The 17,663-nt window shown below is 45.3% G+C and overlaps 1 protein-coding gene across 2 annotated transcripts in view; it reads left to right on the top strand.

The window, feature by feature from the left end:
- Positions 1–17,423, top strand: part of LOC130361233 (cytochrome P450 2C14-like) — an 84,848-nt gene extending 67,425 nt beyond the window's left edge. Inside the window, exons 7-11 of one of the 2 annotated variants that reach the window (XM_056563986.1) lie at positions 1,459–1,600; positions 2,210–2,394; positions 5,130–5,271; positions 17,122–17,321; positions 17,355–17,410. In XM_056563986.1, coding sequence (XP_056419961.1) covers positions 1,459–1,600; positions 2,210–2,394; positions 5,130–5,271; positions 17,122–17,300 — 648 coding nt within the window. In that variant the 3' untranslated portion in view covers positions 17,301–17,321; positions 17,355–17,410. Of the gene's footprint in view, positions 1–1,458; positions 1,601–2,209; positions 2,395–5,129; positions 5,272–17,121 lie in introns of both variants that reach the window. The other variant, XM_056563985.1, reaches the window with a different exon arrangement.
- Positions 17,424–17,663: the final 240 nt, after the last annotated feature.

The following is a 17,663-nucleotide window of genomic DNA, read 5'->3' as shown; positions in this document are numbered from 1 at the left end:
TTTTCCAACATTAGGTAGCAGTATTCCAACATTAGGTAGCAGTTTCCCCACATTAGGTAGCAGTTTCCCCACATTAGGTAGCATAGATTCCCCACATTTGGTAGTAGATTCCCCCATTAGGCCGCAGGTTCCCTTGCATGTTCCCCACAATAGGTCAATGTCTCCCCACATTAGATCGCTGGTTCAAACAACCCCCCTCCCGCCACACAAAAAAACACACACAACACAGAGACACACACACAGTCAGAGAGACACACACTCACAGACAGAGAGACACACACCCACACCCACACAGTCACACACAGCCACACACACACACGGTCACACGCAGTCACACACACAGTCACACACACACAGAGAGCCACACACAGACAGAAATAGCGACAGACACACACACAAACACACACATACAGACAGAGAGACACACACACACAGCCACACACACACAGAGTCACACACAGACAGTCACACACACAGACAGAGACACACTAACAGAGATAGAGTGAGAAAGACACACACTCACTCACCCATCCAGCGCAGCGCTCCTTCTCTCTGGGCGCTCTGCAAGTGACGTCACGTCCTCCTGCGCGGCCCTGCGGAGGCATGTCAGGCCGGCGCAACAGAAGATGTGGGGGCGCAGGCCGGTGCAGGTGATGGGGGGGATGGTCCTACTAGTACGGAGACATCGCAAGTGAGACAGCGCAAGTGATGACGGGGGGGGGGGTGCTAGTACAGAGACAGCGCAAGTGATGACGGGGGGGGGTGCTAGTACAGAGACAGCGCAAGTGATGACGGTGGGGGGGGGGCTAGTACGGAGTCAGCACAACTGAGGACCGGGGGCGTACCTGGTGTCACCCCATCAGGATGGCGTCGCCCGGTGCGGGCCGCACCCCCCGCACCCCGGTCGCAACGCTACTGGTCTTGGGCCTGTGTTATGAGATTACCATAATGCTGAGGCTTTTTGTGAAATGGCTATTTCCTGTTGGAGTTCCCTCCCTCTAAGTACAAGTCCCAGGATACCTTCTTTGTAAGTGTGAGGTCACATTTCTTTCTCCCACGCATCAGCCACCACACCCATTGCAGCACAGCTGAGCTCCCTTGCATGCTACGCTGTGTTGAAACCACAATTCCCTGCAGCCCTGTGGAGACTGATCTCCCTCCCATCCAGTGGTCACTCCACCCATTGAAGCAGACAGACTCCCTTTCAGCACCTGACTAGTGATGTCATGTCTCGGGCTGCACTGCAACCCAGGAAAAGCTGAGACAACACTCGTTTTGTATGCTGCTAAATATGAACATTAGGGCAAAGCTCACATAAGAATTGCGAGCCCAGCCATCAAACACAGGTACAGACACTATATTATGAACTACACTAACTTTACAGCCCCTGTGACACAGTCAAATAAAAAGAAAATCCCGGAATACCCCTTTAAAATTGTCTTCCTTTGTTCTGTCTAGGGAAAGTCTGAATCCACAGAGTATTACCATGATGAAAACTTAACTGCACTGGTAGGAAACCTATTCGCTGCTGGAATGGAGACCATCTCAACCACCCTGAGATGGGGGCTTCTGCTCATGATTAAATATCCAGAGATTCAACGTAAGAATTAGATTTATTAAACACAGTCAAATGGTTAACAGCATCAAACAATTTTTTGCATTTTCTCTTGTATTGAATCATTTCAAATTGAAAGGGCTCGCAACATGAATGGGGACATCCTTGTCATGACATTGATAACTATTCATAAGGATGGGTTCACACTGCATAAAATTCAGAGCATAATTGAATTTACTCTCCAATTTACTCTCCAGAAAATTCACGTGTAATATTTAAATTGCTATCACAAAAAAATATGGGGCGGGGCTATGTCATAACGAGCTCCTTTTGGCCAGCTCCAGCATTCGGAACAGTTTATTCTAAACGCTGAGCAGAGGAGTACCCCTTTAATGTTCACTAACATCAACCATTAATTTACATAAATTACATATCTGATTTTGAGTATTTGGATTGGATCAAACATAATGTCAACATAATGTCACTTGCTTTTTTGTAGGGAAGGGACTATTTTTTTTTTGTAATGATAAAAACTGAAATTAGAATTTCAGTTTTTATCATTACAAAAAAAAAATAGTTGTAATATTAAAGAAAAATATAAAAAATGATGTGTAGATGTGAATAATAAGGGACACCTTCTCTCTTCCTTGACAGAAAAAGTCCATAATGAAATTGAGAGAGTGATCGGATCGGCCCAACCTCAGATGGAACATAGGAAACAAATGCCGTATACTGATGCTGTAGTACATGAAATTCAACGTTTTGGGGATATTGTACCGACTAATCTTCCACATGCAACTTCTGAAGACGTCACATTCAGAGGGTATTTTATTCCAAAGGTAAAAACAAATGAACAGCCGTATGTTGGATATATGAAAACAAGGGAGTAGCTAAGGAAAGGGAAAATGGGTCATTGTCAGTAAGTGCACCAATAAGCCCATATTACTTGGCTAGGATATCAAAACACAAGGCTAGGGCCGTAAAATTAATATTTAGCTCAAATAAAGGAAAGTCTTGTTACCATAGGCGTGCGCAGCCTATTGCATTAGCGTGTGCACCCTAAAGCACAAACTCACAAACTCATATATATATGTGTGTGTATATATATATATATATATATATATATATAGATAGAGCAGGAAAGCAGCACTCCGGGGTAAGAAAAAGTGTTAGGGTGCCTACTGTGTCGGGTCTAGGTTGGGGACCCCTCCAAACACAGAAAAATTAAATAAACAGTGGCACACCAGGTGTCAGCAAAAAATAAAATGTGATTTATTCCAGAGACGTGTAGGCAACGTTTCAGCTGGCTCACCCAGCCATTTTCAAGGCTTGAAAATGGCTGGGTGAGCCAGCTGAAACGTTGCCTACACGTCTCTGGAATAAATCACATTTTATTTTTTGCTGACACCTGGTGTGCCACTGTTTATTTAATTTTTCTATATATATATATATATATATATATATATATATATATATATATACGCACACATACACACAGTTAGTATAGTTCCCCCACATTAGGTGCAGTATAGTTCCCCCACATTAGGTGCAGTATAAGTCCCACCACATTAGGTGCAGTATAGTTCCCCCACATTAGGTGCAGTATAAGTCCCACCACATTAGGTTGGCAGTATAAGTCCCCGCACATTAGGTTGGCAGTACAGTTCCCCCACATTAGTCTGGCAGTACAGTTCCCCCACATTAGGTTGGCAGTACAGTTCCCCCACATTAGGTTGGCAGTACAGTTCCCCCACATTAGGTTGGCAGTACAGTTCCCCCACATTAGGTTGGCAGTACAGTTCCCCCACATTAGGTTGGCAGTACAGTTCCCCCACATTAGGTTGGCAGTACAGTTCCCCCACATTAGGTTGGCAGTACAGTTCCCCCACATTAGGTTGGCAGTACAGTTCCCCCACATTAGGTTGGCAGTACAGTTCCCCCACGTTAGGTTGGCAGTACAGTTCCCCCACGTTAGGTTGGCAGTTCAGTTCCCCCACATTAGGTGCAGTTCAGTTCCCCCACATTAGGTGCCACCTAATGTGGGGGAACTGTACTACACCTAATGCGGGGGAACTGTACTGCACCTAATGGGGGGGAACTGTACTGCACCTAATGTGGGGAAACTGTACTGCACCTAATGTGGGGGAACTGTACTGCACCAGTACAGTTCCCCTACATTAAGTGCAGTACAGTTCCCCCACATTAGGTGCAGTATAGTTTCCCCACATTAGGTGTAGTACAGTTCCCCACATTATGTGCAGTACAGTTCCCCTACATTAGGTGCAGTATAGTTCCCCCACATTAGGTGCAGTATAGTTCCCCCACATTAGGTGCAGTATAGTTTCCCCACATTAGGTGCAATATAGTTTCCCCACATTAGGTGCAGTACAGTCCCCCCACATTAGGTCAAGTATAGTTCCCCCACATTAGGTGCAGTATAGTTCCCCCACATTAGGTGCAGTATAGTTCCCCCACATTAGGTGCAGTATAGTTCAACCACATTAGGTGCAGTATAGTTCCCCCACATTAGGTGCAGTATAGTTCCCCCACATTAGGTGCAGTATAGTTCCCCCACATTAGGTGCAGTATAGTTCCCCCACATTAGGTGCAGTATAGTTCCCCCACATTAGGTGCAGTATAGTTCCCCCACATTAGGTGCAGTATAGTTCCCCCACATTAGGTGCAGTATAGTTCCCCCACATTAGGTGCAGTATAGTTCAACCACATTAGGTGCTGTATAGTTCCCCCACATTAGGTGCAGTATAGTTCCCCCACATTAGGTGCAGTATAGTTCCCCCACATTAGGTGCAGTATAGTTCCCCCACATTAGGTGCAGTATAGTTCCCCCACATTAGGTGCAGTATAGTTCCCCCACATTAGGTGCAGTATAGTTCCCCCACATTAGGTGCAGTATAGTTCCCCCACATTAGGTGCAGTATAGTTCCCCCACATTAGGTGCAGTATAGTTCCCCCACATTAGGTGCAGTATAGTTCCCCCACATTAGGTGCAGTATAGTTCCCCCACATTAGGTGCTGTACAGTTCCCCCACATTAGGTGCAGTATAGTTCCCCCACATTAGGTGCAGTATAGTTCCCCCACATTAGGTGCAGTATAGTTCCCCCACATTAGGTGCAGTATAGCTCCCCACATTAGGTGCAGTATAGTTCCCCAACATTTGATGCAGTATAGTTCCCCCACATTTGGTGCAGTATAGTTCCCCCACATTAGGTGCAGTATAGTTTCCCCCACATTAGGTGCAGTATAGTTTCCCCCAGATCCTCTATACTACACCACACAGGAGAGATCCTCTATACTGCACCACACAGGAGAGATCTTATATACTAAGCACCATACAGAACACTTGACAGGTCGTCTAAAAGTTGCAAAATCTAGACACCAAATAGCGTTCTAGATTTAGTTCTGGAGTACTCAAGATGTTATAGCATTGATACTGATCCTGAGCTGCATTAGTGTTTTTCCATCTATTATTGACTTTTGTTCTGCCTGAATTTTTTTAAAATTATTTCTTTTGTTTGTAATGATCGTCAATCTTCTGATGTTTTTTCCCTCCAGGCTACTCTAGTTTTCCCATTGCTGCACTCGATACTGAGAGAGAAAACTTACTTTGAAAAACCGGAAGAGTTTTATCCAGAACATTTTCTTGATTCAAAGGGGAATTTTAAAACAAACGAGGCCTTCATCCCCTTCTCAATAGGTAATATTAGTTTTTCATGCCTTTTCATAGGGAGGTTCTCCCCATGAATGTCCAGATGGCCTCATCCAATAAGATGTTTGAAAAAGGGTTGTGAAATATTTTTTCTACCTTGTGACTGTTTCTTCTAAGACATTTTGTAACTGTGTCAGACTAAACCATGCTCTAATATTCTCCTACTTGTACAGGGCAGGTTTCACCTGGGTAAAAAGATTTACAAAAATTGCACACAATGATGTAATTCATTTCCTACAACCGCATTGTTGCATATGGGCAGGGATACAGTGCTTTCTAGTTCTCACCCTGAACCCTTGTGCCAGCTTATTGCATAGTTTCCCTAAAAGGGGACTCCACAACTGGAAGACGAATAAGTACAGGGTTGTCACAGGTCAAAACAACAAACGACAGCAATACAGTAAGGTCAGGGAGAAGCAGTCAGAACACAATGGGTAACACACACTATAAACAAACAGGGAGACAAACAAACAGAAAAGATGGTGAGCAAGCAAGATCAGAAAGCCAAGAAGACAACAAAAGTACAAGATATCGAGTATCAAAGGTTTAACCAATTTCAGAGCCAAAGCCACAGAACCAAGAAAACAGAATCAGATGCAGGTCAAATATTAGCTTCAGAGAACAACACTATTTCATAGGCAAAGCGAAGAGACAACTGAGAGCTTAAAGGGGTACTCCACTGAAAACATCTTATTCCCTATCCAAAGCATAGGGGATAAGATGTTAGATCGTTGAGGTCCCCAGTGGCGGGCCGGCCAGCAGCGACGGGTCCGGAGCACAGAAGCTTTCAGCTTCAGTGTTTGTGACGTCACACTACGCCCCCTCCATTCATGTCCATGGGAGGGGGTTTGTTGGCTAGTACAAAGTCGTCACGCCTCCTCCCATAGACTTAAATGGAGGGAGCGTGGTGGCTGGCATCACCAGTCATCAGGCACAGAGCGGAGTTTGCTTCGTCCACAGAATGACTGGGGTGCCGCAGCGGAGATCGCGGGAGTCCCCAGTGGCGGGACCCCTGCTATCTAGCATCTTATCCCCTATCCTTTGGATAAGATGTTTTCAGCAGATTATCCCTTTAAATAGCCAAGCTGCAGGGTGTGGACTTGGAGAGGACACAGTATTGGCCAGAGAAAAACCAGACAGGATAGACCTGGGTGTTGCCACAGCAATCACAAGCTTTGCCAGATACTAGAAAGGTTTAAAGGGGTTATCCAGGAAAAAACTTTTTTTTATATATCAGCCGGATCCAGAAAGTTAAACAGATTTGTAAATTACTTCTATTAATGTTTTTTAATCCTTTCAGTACTTATGAGCTGCTGAAGTTGAGTTGTTCTTTTCTGTCTAAGCTCCCAGTTTAGAAGCAAATCGCCATAGCAAACCCCTTCTACTCTGTGCAGTTCCCGAGACAAGCAGAGATTTCAGCAGAGAGCACTATTGCCAGACAGTAAACAACAACTCAATTTCAGTGGCTGATAAATATTGAAAGGATTAAGATTTTTTAATAGAAGTAATTTACAAATCTGTTTAACTTTCTGGAGCCCGTTGATATGAGAAAAAAAGTTTTTTCCTGCAATACCCCTTTAACTCTTTGGGCAAAGCTAGATTACAAGCATCAATCCAAACCTAAGCTAAAAATTGTCTAAAAATTCACGAATATTGTGTAATGATCTGCCACAAATTTTTACCTAAAGCTGTCAAGAAAAGATAGTTACTATTTTCCACGTGGTCTGCATTCCCCTGCTACATTTCTGATGCACTAGGTAAACATCTAATTTATACAGTACAATAAGGTAGACCATTTCAAATGACAAAATGTCCAATAATTTTAAATCCACTATTTGGCTGTAGAGTGCAAGCCTTCACTCTTAACAGTGTCTCATCCATATGGTCCTTGCATTTTGGAACACCGAAAAGTGTCATCCATTTAGGTGGCTTTCGCTACATGTACAGTTCCCAGCTTTCTGTAATCATTGCCCATCCATGACCATGTAAAGGTGTAACTTGAAGCCCCCTTGCTCTTCATAGTCAGTAGCAAAGGCATTTAAATGTGCACTCCGCTGCTCAGCGTTTGGAACAAACTGTACTGAACATGGAGCGTGTGACATCTTAGCCCCGCCCACTCATGATGTCACAGCTGTCACACCCCCTCCCATAGACTTGCATTGAGGGGGCGGGGCTACAACGTCACAAGCTCCTGGTACCAGCTCCAGCATTCGCAGCAGTTTGTTCCAAACGCTGAGCAGCGGAGTACCCCTTTAACATTTCCATACCCATAAGGTATAACTCATGGACCACAGAGTATTTTTTCGCTTCATGATCCTTGAGCACAATAGGCCGAGTGTTCATATAAATGAAGTGAACTGTTTGCTGCACAATACTTAGTTATTGGAAGGGATTATGTAGAGGAGACTTTGGGGATGGAGTGTGCACCTCCAGCCTGTGTGAAAACTAGAAGTGTCACTTTAACGATGTTAGGGTGCATTCACATCACGTTTTTGCAATACAGTTCCCGTATCAGGTTTTTGATGAAAAACGGATTCCTCAAAACCTGACTAAACTGTATCAAAACGTGTGCACAAATTTTGACCCATATTCAGATAAAAACCATATATGGTTTTATAAATGATTTCCGGTTGCATCTGTTTAAAAAAAAAACCGCATAACTTTTTAACTTTTCACTCCATTATGAATAAAGTTTCACTTGTTTGATTGAAATTCCAAGAAAAACTGGATGGAACCGTACGCACATATGGTTCTGTACGGTTCCCATTGACTCCCATGTTTTAAAAAAACGTATACGGCTTAATACAGTTTTTCACCCGGACTAAAAACCGTGGTGGGATACGGTTTAGGGTATGGAAAAAAAAACTGACAAAACCGTACAGGATGCAAAATGGACACAACCTGATGTATCTTTTGGCATACAGTTTTCAATGGAGAGTCGATCCATACGGTTTTCAATACGGTACCATATGGTTTTCACATAGAAAACGTATACGGGAACTGTGTTGCAAAAACATGGTGTGAATGCACCCTGAAGCTGAAAAAAATAAAATAAATGAAAAATAAAATAAAAATAAAGATGAAAAAAGTCTCCAGGGGCGAAAATCCTTCTTTTGGTAAAGCCTACCTCAGGAACTGATCACAGCAAAAGCAGTTGAGGGCTTCAAAACATGGTTAGATACATCTCTAGAACAAAATAACATTAACACATAGAAACATAACATCCCCTCCCCTCCATCCTACAATACCTCTTCCATTCACCTTTGATGGATTCCAATTTGATGGACACATGACTTTTTCCAACTGTACTAACTATGGGGGAAATTTATTAAAACCTGGGGAGAAGAAAAGTTGCCCATAGTAACCATTCAGATTGCCGCTTTCATTTGGCAAAGGCCTTGGGCAACTAGGCAACTTTTCCTCTGCACAAATTTTGATAAATCTCATCCTGTGTATCTAACTATGTAAAGCTCTGTTTATATTTTTTTCGAATTGGTTTCTGTTATAACTAGAGATGAGCAAACTTTTCAAAAATTTGATTCGGCCGATTTGCCGAATTTTCCGAAAAAGTTAGCTTCGATCCGAATTTTTTCGTGGCAAATCTATATTAAAAAAGGCTATTTCTAGCCTACATACAGCCTCTATAGGGGTATAGAACACTTTGCTGTTTTGTAAAACGCATATGGAGTGTGCTGGGGAATGAAATATTACTGTTATTCAGAATAACATGCAGATTACCGGCATCGCTTTTAGAATTACTGCCGCACAGCAGCACAATGACAGAGCCTGGTGGTGACATCAGTGTCAGGAGACCATATAGTGACTGAATGACATAGCGTGGAGGTGTTGGCAGCATGAGGAGACCCTATAGTGGCTGAAGCATGAGGACACCATATAGTGGCTGAATGACACAGCATGGAGGTGTTGGCAGCATGAGGAGACCATATAGTGTCTGAATGGCCCAGCGTGGAGGTGTTGGCAGCGTGAGGAGACCATATAGTGGATGAATGGCACAGCCGCAGTTGCCAGCAGCATGAGTAGGCACTAGGCCTTCACAATCCCTAAGATTAAAACATGAATTAAGAAATTTAAACTGAAGATTTTGGATAGCGGGTGCTACCTAAGAGAAAATTTGAAATTCCCAGGCCCCACAGCGGCATCAGTAACCCATATATTGCCAGAATGACACAGCCTGGAGTTGGCTGATGCACGACTACACAGCAGGGCTTCACAATCCCACCCCAAAAACCACACAATTTTTGAAATTTTTGAAAAAGATTTTGGATAGCGGGTGCTACCTATAAGAAAATTTGAAATTCCCAGACCCAGGCCCAGCAGCGCCATAATTTTTTTATTTGAAAATTAAGACAAACTTTGAGTGTCCCGGACCCCATCGTATGGGTACGAAGGACCAAATCCAACAAGCCCCCACAGCAACATCAGTAAAGCATATATTGCCTGAATGACACAGCCTGGAGTTTGCTGATTCACGAGTACACAGCAGGGCTTCACAATGCCCCCCGAAAAACACCACAATTTTAGAAACATTTTTAAAAGATTTTGGATAGCGGGTGCTACCTATAAGAAAATTTGTAATTCGCAGTCTCGGGCCCAGCAGCGCCATAATTTTCTGATTTGAAATTTAAAACAACCTTTGCGTGTCCCAGACCCCAACGTGTGGGTAAGAAGGGCCAAATCCAACAAGCCCCCACAGGGCTCATGTGGCCGTGAGATGTAGGCGCAACGTCTCCATTACCCTGACCGGCCATGGTTTCCAAGACTTCTTGCCAAGGCAAACCATGTGAAGAACAGCGTGACACCGCCGTGACCTGCACACATGGTATGCTGAAGGGCCACTGAGACTTGTCCGGGCAGTGGAGGCTTAAGACACAGTGGAGGATGTGGAGGCGGAGTAGCACACTGTCGCAGGACCAACCGGCTGACAGAGTGTAGCAGGAAGCAGCATTGAGTACACACCAGGGCTTCAGAATCCCAAAGAAAAAACAACCATTTAAAAAAAAAATTAAGAATATTTAGGACAGCTGGTGCTACCTATATATTGCCTGAATGACACAGCCTGGAGTTGGCTGATGCAGGAGTACACACTAGGGCTTCACAATCCCCCCCAAAAAAACACAACAATTGTAGAAATTTATGAAGAAGACTTATGGATGCTACCTATGAGAAAATTTGAAATTCGCAGACGCAGGCCCAGCAGCACCATCAGTAAACCATATATTGCCTGAATGACACAGGCTGGAGTTGGCTGATGCATGAGTACGCACCAAAGCTTCACAATCCCTAATAAAAAAGACCAACATTTTTGACGAAAAATTTTAACGAACATTTAGGACAGCGAGTGCTCTCTATATATTACCAGAATGACGCAGCCTGGCTGCAGCATGAGGAGCCCATTGAAATGTTTGATTTTTTTATTTTTATTATCAAAATTTGTGTCCTGGACCCCGCCGTGTGGGTACAAAGGACCTAATCTCACAAGCACCCACAGGGCTCATGTGGCCGTAAGATGTAGGCGCAACATCTCCATAGCCCTGACCGGCCATTTTTGGTTTTTGTACCTTTGTTTAAGAACAAGCGCATATCCAAGAGTCCAGAAGACTCTATAATGCAGGACTGTGGACCACCAAAAGACATTCTTCCATAAAATAATTTTTTATGAAATAAAGAAGCAGAGTTCATCCCTCTCCTTATTTTTTGGGAAAATTTTCCTTAAAAAATCACACGCAACAAGCTTTCAATAGTGTAATGGTTATTATTCTGGAAAATTTTTGTTTATTACAGTGATAATTATCAGAAAATTAGAAAAAAACACTACCCAAGAGTGTTTAATAACCCCATACATTGCACCATAAATGTTGAAATTTAAATTAAGCATGTATGTATGTATTTCAAAAATCCTAAAATTAAAGGACCAAGCCCAGAAGTATCATGAAGTCAAGGAGTTCCTGAAAGACACAAGAGCAGTCAGGAGTAGGCATCAGCAGTACCCAAGAGGCATTAATAACCCCTTACATTGCACGATCAATCGCGAGATCGAGCAATAACAGGTGTGTTATGCCCTCGGATGTCCGGGGCTGCACGCGCGCTACACTGAACGAACCAGCGTGTGTCCCGTTCGCGATAGGGATCAGGGATTGCAATTATTTGCCAGGAAAGAAGAATCACAACTAAATGCGGGTCAAAAGCTCAGGATCAGTAAGTCCCTGCCCCTTGTACACACCGCATGTCTCTACTACCTATTGGATGGTTTAGTGAGGTCCTCGGATCGTGCCCGGTGGGGTAGGAGAAGGCCCTGGCAGAGCGCCGAGAATTTAAAGATCATTGTTGAAATTTGCATTAAGCATGTATTAGCTACTGCTAAACATCCAAAAATTGAAGGCCCAAGGCCTGAGGCATCAGGGAGGCAAGTAGTTCCTGAAAGACACAGGATGAGCCAGGAGCAGGCAATGGCAGTACCAAAGAGGGTTTCATAACCCTAATTGATAACCCAAGAGGGTTTCATAACCAACCATAATTGGGAAATGTTGGTGTAGCAGCATGGTCAATCTACTCTGAGGCATCTGACATTGGTGGCTGGAAATCCTGGCTGATTCATCCCTGATTCATCTTGACAAACGTCAGTCTCACCCCAAGGCGAACTCGTCTGTCCACTAAAAATGTGGAGACTATGGCCCCGGCTGCACTAAACACCCGCTCTGATGGCACACTACTGGCCGGGCAGGACAGCTTTACCAGGGCAAACTCTGCTAGTTGCGGCCATAAATCAAGTTTGGCTGCCCAGAAGTCCAGCAGATCTGCAATGGTTGTTGGCAGGGTCATGTCAAGGTATGCCACCACCTGCTGGTTCAGGTCCTGCTCCATGTCTACCTGCTGCTGATGAGTTGCTTCACTGTGCAGGTGAAGAAAGCTACTCATCAGCGACTGTAGACTCAGGCTGCTGCTGATTGAGCTGGTACTGCTCCTGCCACCCCTCCCCAGCAGCCATGGCAGTGGAAGGTGAGCGCAGAGGGCCCCTACGAGTCAGACCTGCGAGTGGATGGACCATGTGGCCAATAGGCATCGAGCAACTGACTACGTAGAATCTCTCTGTAGAAGGTCAGTTTGTCCTCCCTCTCAGTGGGTGTAAAAAAGGCCCCCATTCTGGGACGGTAGCGAGGGTCTAATAAGGTGGAGATCCAGAAGTCATCCCGCTGATGAATTTTGACAATTCGGGGGTCACTACGCAAGCAACTGAGCATGCATCGTGTCATTTGTGCCAGTGACTCGGAGGGACTACCTGCCTCCATCTCCACTGCATACTGCCATGGTTTGTCTGGGTCCTCTGTCTCTCCTTCCACATAACCCTCCAGCTCCTCTGGCTGCTCCTGCTCCTCCTCTCCTGTCCGATGACTAGAAACACCGGCCATCTCATCCAAACTAAACTGTGCTCCGCTCTGCCCCTTATCATCCTCCTCCTCCAGTTCAGCCACCACAGGGCTCATGTAGCCTTGAGATGTAGGCGCAACGTCTCCATTGCTGTGACCAGCCATGGTTTCAATAATTTGTTGTAGGAAATGTAGGAGTGGAATTACGTCGTTCATGGCGTAATCCTAGCGACTTACAAATAATGTGGCTTCCTCAAAGGGCCTCAGCAAACGGCAGGTGTCACGTATGAGCTGCCACTGGTTCACATTTAAGTTACACAGAGGAGTACTCCTATCTGCTTGGATCATCAAGAAATTGGTGATGGCTGTCCAACATATGGAGGGTGGAATTCCAACGTGTGGCAACGTCACAAATAAGACTATGTTGTGGGATACCATTCTGACGCTGCAGTTCAAGGAAGGTGTGCTTGGTGGTGTACGAGTGGCTGAAGTGTATGCACAGTTTCCTTGCCGTTTTCAGGATGTCTTACAAATGGGGTGAAGACTTGAGGAAGTGCTTGACAACCAGATTCAACACGAGTGCCAGGCAGGGCGCATGTTTCACACTTGCTTGTCGCAGCGCGGACACGATGTTCTTCTCGTTGTTGTCACCATGGTTCCCATTTCCAGATTTGATGGAGTAAGCCATACTCTGATTTCTTTACGGATGAACTTTAGCAGTTCCTCCTCTGTGTGACTCTGTTCGCCAAGGCAAACCATGTGAAGAACAGCTTGACACAGCCGTGCCCTGCATACATGGTACGATGAAGGGCCACCGAGATTTGGACGTGCAGTGGATCCCGAGGACATGGTGGAGGATGAGGAGGCGACGTCACACACTGTAACAGGACCAACTGCCTGGGAGCGAGAGTGTGGAGGAGGAAGCGGTGTGACCGGTCCAAATTGCTGTTGTGGCTGTGCAGGAACCACATTTATCCAGTGGGCCGTAAAAACAAGTATTGTCCCTGCCCATAGTTACAGCTCCACACGTCGGCACTGCCGTGCACTTTTGAACACACCGACAGGCTCAAGGACTGGCCCACCTTCTCTTGCACAAACTTATGCAGGGCTGGTACTGCCTTCTTCACAAAGAAATGACGGCTTGGGACTCTCCACCTCGGTTCGGCATGGCACAAGCCATCAATTCTCTGAAAGGTGCAGAGTCCACCGCTTGAAAAGGGAGGGACTGCAACACCAGCTACTTGGACAGCAGCACATTCAACTTCTGCTCCGTTGGATTAGTGGGCGCATACTGTTGTCTCTTGGACATGGCTTCGCCGATGGATTGTTGGCGGAATGGCTAACTAAAAGCGGGAGAAGCAGAAGTGACAGAAGGAGGGTTTGACACACAGCTCCCTTCGGCTGAGGTGGTGGAGCCTTGTCTGGATGAAGGAGGAAGCGGATGGCCACTGGGTGATGCAGCAGGCTGGACCACTACATCAGAGCCACGGTTCTCTCAGGCCGCTTTATGGTGGCGAAGCATGTGTTGATGCAGGGCTGTGGTGCCGACATTGGGACCCTGGCCACGCTTCACCTTCTGCCGACAGATCTTGCATGTGGCTACATGAACCTCCTCCGGATGCCTTATGAAAAATTTCCACACCACCGAGTAGATGATTTTCCCACCCGCAGTCCGCACTAATTGACTGCTACTGGCGCCGTCTACAGGAACCCCTGTTCCACTACCTCCCGGAAAGGTAGGCTTCCACGAAGCAGGTGGTCTCCCCCGGGCACGTTTGGCTCCTGAATTTCCACTCATGCCACCACGCTGACTGCCAACCGTGCTAACACCTTGCTGCCTCAAGGGCAAACTGCAACTCTCTTCTCCTGATGATGATGAAGCTCCCACTGCACCCGGCTCCCAACTGCGTTTGGCTTTATCCTCATCAACAGGTGTGTGCACGTCACTGATGTCCTCCTCAGGTTCCCCAACAGTGTCTGCTTCAGGACCCTGAACACTTGCCACACCGCCTCCCACGTCACTCTCTGCATCACTACTTGGCCGCCTAACGGAGCAAGCGGTGCATGTCTCCTCCCCTTCTTGGCTGTCCAGTAGCTGCTGACTGTCCTCTATTAGATCGTCCTCAGTAAATAGTGGAGCTGAACCCACAGCATAAGATACTTCTTTAGGAGAGGGAACAGCATAGGACAAAGGCAATGGGAGGACAGGGACTGCTCCCGAGCCATGCCAACTGAGGGTTGTGTTTGAGGAACCCACCGACTGTTGACTGGGGGTGTCAGATGTCACTTGTGATGATATGGATGAGCGTGTTAAAGGGGTACTCCGGTGGAAAAACTATTTTATAATAATAATAATAATACGTCTTTATTTATTGTTGTCCTTAGTGGGATTTGAACCCAAGTCCCCAACACTGCAAGGCAGCAGTGCTAACCACTAAGCCACCATGCTGCCCTTAGCATACATCTGCTATGCACAGTTGCTAAAATGGACAGATGTCAGCGGAGAGCACTGTGGTCGTGATGTCATCAGTGTTCCAAAAAGAAAGGAATTTCCTCTGTAGCATTCAGCAGCTAATAAGTACTGGAAGGATTAAGATTTTTTAATAGAAGTAATTGACAAATATGTTTAACTTTCTGCCACCAGTTGATTTAAAAAAGAAATAAAAAATCGTTTTTCCACCGGAGTACCCCTTTTACCAATCGACGACGGCAGATGGGTTGCTGCTGGACACGACCACTGGCTGATAATGGGAACTCAGGCCTCTCGCTGCAACTCCTGCAGCCACTCGCCCCAAGTCTGCTGCCAACTCTGCCTGAAGTATTTAGGCCTCTGCCACTCCTCTGTGCACGTCCTGGCACTTCTCTGCCTGACATAATTAGTGCGTTTATGAGGGTATTACAATACGCTACACTACTCTTTAAACAGTATTTGTCTAGAACAGCAGCAGGTGATTACTTACGGCTGTCCTTTCACAGTATGTAGGCCCTTTACAGATTAACAGGTACAAGATGGTACACTACTTAGATGTACGTATGCGGTATGCACTGATGAGGGCAGTAAGATGCGCAACTATACACAGAAAAAAAGTATGTATTTTTGTAAAACACCAGCCGGTGGATACTATTGTTTGGACTTTGACGATATGGAGCACCTTGACAGCTTAACAGGTACTAAATGGTACAACACTTGGATGTACCTATGCGGTATGCACTGATGAGGGCAGTAATATGCCTAACTATACGCAGAAAAAACTCTGTATTTAAAAAAAAAAAAAACAGCTGGTGAGTACTATTGTTTGGACTTGCACAGTATGTAGCCCCTTGAGAGATTAACAGGTACAAAATTGTGCAAATGCACTACAGTCCACTGAACAATCACGTATTTCTGAACAGCAGCAGGACCCAACAGTGCAGCACCACAAAAAAATAAAAATAAAATACAGGGATTAAACCCAGCAGAAGATTTGTGGAGCAAAAAAAAAAAAACTCAATTGGGCTGAAAAATAAGGAGATAAGATGCTTCAGAAAGTTCAGGCAGCTTGGAGATCTGTTTGAGGCAGCTGACAGCTATCTGCCCCTCTCTGCTGCAATGCTCAATAACGTGAATAGGAGGTTTAGCAATCAATGATCCTTCTCAGAGTAACAGCACAGCACTCTGCACTCCTGCCTTTCCCTAATGCTGATGTGACTAGCAGTTGCAGTGTAACGCTGTGGTATGAGCTATTCACACACACACAGTCCCGTCCTCTTCATCTGAGTGCATAGATGAAATGGAGAGGCAAGATGGCCGCCGATTATATAAGGGCTGTGACATCACAGGGGTCATTGAACACTGATAGGCTGCATCTCACATGTGATTCAGGGTCAGCCCACCTACCTTAATTCCCGCCGCTGTTTCCCAACCCCCCATAATCCCCTGCCCAATGTACTCACATGTGGATCCGCCATCTTAGGTCTCCAATAGCCTGGAACGCTGTAAAATTGAGTTTAATGAAGCGATTCACGCAATCGAATCACGGCGATATTCAAATTCGTTGCGAATCGAATTTTCATGAAATTCGTAACGAATTCGGGTTCGTCAACTTCAATTCGCTCATCTCTAGTTATAGCAGAAGCCATGATGGCAGTGCTTGAACCATCCAATGATGGATACCATTGGTGCCTATCCAAACCCCCTGACTTATATCCATTGGGATCCATCCTGGTTTATGCTCATTTGACAGGAAAATAGTGTGAAATGTGGTGCTCTCCCTCCTATCACATCTGATAGAACTATCATCAGATACTCCGCAGGCTGTTGAGTTCATGCGCAGAAGCAAAAAAACAACCATTGGAGTAACAAGCATCACTCAGACCAGACCAAAGCTTTATACCAAATATTTATTACCTTTTACGTCAATTGAGTTGTAATCTGAAATGATCACTTATCTTCTATCATTGTTCTTCCTCGTAGGTAAACGTAGTTGTGCTGGGGAAACCTTGGCTAAAATGGAGCTATTCCTGTTCTTCACAACACTATTACAAAACTTCACTTTCAAGCCTGTACCCGGAGCCAAACTGGACCTTACTCCTAAAAAAGGGTTTATAAACTCCCCCCAACCCTTTGAGATCTGTGCCATATCTCACAGATAGACGAAGTGTTCGATCAATTCTGGCATAAGACATGTTTTACTTCTTCATAATTTTTTTTTTTTAAAGAGATTTTCCACCAAATGTATGTTTCCTATTAAAGATGCCATCAATTGTAATCATTTGTGACTGGGGGGACGGTTTATTCTTCTATGGGATTTCTGACAGAGCTTGCTGCACTTAAAGGGGTACTCTGCCTCTAGACATCTTATCCCCTATCCAAAGGATAGGGTATAAGATGTCTGATCACGGGAGTCCCACCACTGGGGACTCCACTGTGGCAGCCGGCGCTCATTTAGAGCATTGGGTGCTGCTCTGGAGGCTCATGACGTCCTGGTCACGCCCTGCTCATGATGTCAAGGCCAC

The sequence above is a fragment of the Hyla sarda genome, chromosome 3 (genome assembly GCF_029499605.1).
Source record: "Hyla sarda isolate aHylSar1 chromosome 3, aHylSar1.hap1, whole genome shotgun sequence".
In the NCBI taxonomy this organism is placed as follows: domain Eukaryota; kingdom Metazoa; phylum Chordata; class Amphibia; order Anura; family Hylidae; genus Hyla; species Hyla sarda.
Note: the sequence above shows the minus strand (reverse complement) of the source record. Positions and strands in the feature narration are given on the sequence as shown.